General features: G+C 46.0%; 1 protein-coding gene across 1 annotated transcript; it reads left to right on the top strand.

Moving 5' to 3' along the window:
• The first annotated feature begins 1,383 nt into the window (after positions 1-1,383).
• LOC123307043 lies at positions 1,384-2,169 on the top strand. Its single transcript, XM_044889245.1, has one exon. The coding sequence runs from the start codon at positions 1,384-1,386 to the stop codon at positions 2,167-2,169; it is 786 nt and encodes a 261-aa protein (XP_044745180.1).
• The last annotated feature ends 1,465 nt before the right edge of the window (positions 2,170-3,634 follow it).

The raw sequence follows: 3,634 nt of genomic DNA, 5'->3' as shown, positions 1-3,634 counted from the left end.
TAAATAAAAAAGCGGTAGAAAATTTCTGCAACCACAAGTGTGGGATCTGTTATAAATTTATTTCAAGGAAGAGAAGTATTGAGAAGGTGAAGAGATCACCATTCATTCAATTAATTTGGATTTCAATAATAATAAGGTAACCGAAGTACTTGATAGTTGGATTGTTTTTTTTAAACTTTAACATTGTAGCGCTACGAGTGCGATTTCTGTGGAAGCGCCAGTCCGATTGGCCGATTGCTAATTTTGGGCCGATTTGCCGACTTTGGGCCCGATTTTGCGGACCTCTCGACCGCCAAGGTACACCCAGTTCACCTTGGTACATCGCCACTCACCGGGGACGTTGCCACCCCTTACGTTTGTGCCGTTTCGCCCATATTCACGCTAAGTATACCTCAATTAAATCTTGGTGCAATTTCGCCTGTGTATTAATTTACAAAAGATAGTAAAGTTTTAGATTTTATACCTATTTACCTCTTGAAGAAACACGTTTGAATTGTGTATTTGATAGTGAAGAGAGAGATAGAATAACACAAACTAACAACTAGACTTAGAAATTTTGATATCGATGTGATTTGGCGACTATAAATAAAAGCAAGGGAGAAAATATAATATCATCTTGTTATTAACCCTCATTCAAGTAGAGAAGAAGGAAATTATTGGTGAGTTCCTTTTATTGTTTTCCTTACAAATTTATTGTACGTTAGAACCGGAACTTCGAGCTAGCCGGAGTTCTAGCGTTACACTTCATCTATCGTGCCACAGGGCTAAGTGCAGAAGAAGGGTTGGTTCCGTGTTTCCCTTCCCTTAGGAACCCCTATTCTGATACCGGACCAGTGGAGATTCATCTGAGTTTAGACTTCACCCAGTTAGGGTAGGTAAGAGCATTTTCACTTGTTCAGTTGCTCAATATCTATAAGTCATCTGAAGTTGATCGCAAACTCATTTGCGGGAAGTAATCTAAAATCCCCTAAATTCAGTCTATTTTTCCATTTCTGTTTATCTGATTATTTAATTTCAAACTCATCATTTAGTTTATTCGGATAAATCAATTGAATTAACTACACGGCAATCCTAATCGCGCTGTTATCTGTTTTAATCTTCAACGATAAGCGTGTGCTTCAAGTAGTTATTTCGGAATTCCTTCGAAGTAAATTCGCATCTTGAAATACTTGCAATTTCACAGTGTTATTATTGTAATTTCGAGTGTTGCATTCAACGTCATCTGTTTATTATCTTCACTGACAAACAATCAATCGTCTGTTCATTGCTTCTTCGAAATCCCCGTGAATAATTTTATTCTTTTCATCTTTTTACATACCGGGGTCGTTCAGCAAGGTCGGAATACCGTCGATAGACAAATTGAAGGCCTCTATCGCCGAGTCGATGGTTAAGCGCGAGAACGCATTCGCCGCAGCTTCCACCCTGCTCAATTTAGTTAAGGGTTTGACCACTGAAGTCCAGGGAGCTAAAATGTGCCTGACTGAATTGACCAGGGTGGAAAAATCATTCAATGAAGCTGATGACTTGATAGTCAGACTCAACTCTCAGTTGGAGGAGTCTGAGCGTGACGATTCACCTTCCAAATTTACAGCATTCTTCAAAACTTGCCTGCATATTCGTGCCGCCCACAGCCGCATAACGGCATCTTCGTCTGTTGCCGCGCCTTCCTCATCGTCGGTTGAGCTTCCGATTCCTCGGGTTGAGTTGCCCTGCTTTTCCGGTAAAATCGAGGAATGGCCCGGATTTATTGCTCTCTTCGACGCCCTAGTGCACCAAAGTATCTCCCTGGCGCCCATTCAGAAATTTCATCTGCTGTCGTCGGCTCTTTCCGGTGAGGCCGCATCAGTGATCTCCGGATTCGAGATGAATTCGGCCAACTATCTTCTGGCTTATCAGGCCCTTCACTCCCGCTACCAAAATCCCCGGCGTCTGGCAGATCTTTACGTGAACCAGATTTTAGAGTCCCGGCCAGCATCTGTGTCTTCTTTGCCACAATTGAAGCGGTTCATCACCACCCATCAGAACGCCATGAATGCCATCAAGGCGCTGCCAATATCAGATCTGGCAGACTATCTTCTGTTCTCTATGTCATTGCGTAACCTCGATGAACCATCTCGCCAGTTGTTCGGGGGGCAGTTATCCTCTGATGATTTTCCCACTCTTGTTTAACTGATCGAATTCATCAATCGACAGTTGCGAGTGTTGGAAAGTTCTACTCTCACCTCGGCTCGATCGTCTGCGCCCAGGAGATCGTCAAGACCTCAATCACCAGCCGCCTCAGCGTCTGTTCCTATATCGTCTGCTCAAGTATCCCCTGGTCCATCCTCTCGCACCCATGCATATGCTGTAGTACGCCCCTCTGCTTCATCTAGTTCGTCCTCAGCCTGTGTGTATTGCTCCGCGAATCACTTCATTCGCCAGTGTCGAGAATAGAATTTAAGGCCATGAACATCCACCAGAGGCGAGCTTTCGTGACTGAAAGGCAATTGTGTATAAACTGTATGTCGGCTTTCCATGGTACTGTTGCATGCTGTTCGGATCAGTGTTGTTACACGTGCGGGCAACGCCACCATACGATCCTCCACTTGGCAACTACCACCTCGCCCCTTTCAGCTTTCCACACGGAAGAGATTCCTCCCTCGACGGACCAATGTTCTTCTTTGCCTCCTGCCGGGTCCAGGTCTCCAATCCACGCTGTCATCTCTAGGGGGGGGGGTTCTGCACCGTCTCGAGCGTCCCTGGCTCCTCCGTCTCGTCACTCTTGCCCCACCTCCGGAAGCGGTACCGATTGACTATCATCTCGTCGTCATCTAACCCCAATGAGCAAACATCCTTTGTCGTCCTTTCATCTGCTCTTCTCCAGTCATCTGTACTCATCTCCACGATCTTCCTTGCGCCGAAACAATAATTCCGACCACCTCATGCCTACTGCTTGGATGCGTCTTAATAGCCGGCAGAATGTCGTGTTCGGTCGTGCTCTTTTGGATTCAGGTTGTCAACACACCCTCATTACCCGAGATTGGGCCTCCAAGCTTCGTCTGCACATTCATCCTGAAACTATTCAATTTCGCACCTTGAGTAACGCGGATCAGTTTCGCATCCAAGGATACGCATACGTCACCCCCTGTCACCAGGGAGATCCTTCCCATCGGATCATCAAAGCCTACGTTATTGACAGCCACATAGATCCCCTTCCTGTCAAAGCGTTCAATGGCCGGTGGCCTGAATTTCAGCATCTCACCCTAGCTGATCCACTCTTCTATATTCCTCGTACCATAGGGATGTTGATTGACTCGGATGTGCTTTCTCATCTTATTCTCCCTGATACATTACGCCCGTCGTCTGAGCCTCCGGGTGCATTATCTACCACCTTAGGTTGGGTACTTTATGAGCCATATGCTCGTGATCGCAAAACAACCAAGCATGTCTCGTTCTCACCTGACACTGTCAGTAGTCAGGCTCGAAGAACTCATCAGGCTTCGCGTCCGATAACTTCTCCATCATTCTCTACAGGGTCACCATCTGCTGTGTCTTCTCCGTCGTCTTCTCATTCTGATGCCTTACCCTCAGCGATTGCTTGCAATTCTTCTTCTGATACCTCCCCATCGTCTTCTGCAGGGTTGTCATCCGCCTT

This window comes from Coccinella septempunctata, chromosome 2 (genome assembly GCF_907165205.1).
Source record: "Coccinella septempunctata chromosome 2, icCocSept1.1, whole genome shotgun sequence".
Classification (NCBI taxonomy): Eukaryota; Metazoa; Arthropoda; class Insecta; order Coleoptera; family Coccinellidae; genus Coccinella; species Coccinella septempunctata.
The sequence above is the reverse complement of the archived record's forward strand: the minus strand, read 5'-3'. Positions and strand labels throughout refer to the sequence as shown.

Bases quoted from the DNA above. Each gene is read 5' to 3' on its own strand.
- LOC123307043 (XM_044889245.1), top strand. From the start codon at position 1,384: ATGGTTAAGCGCGAGAACGCATTCGCCGCAGCTTCCACCCTGCTCAAT.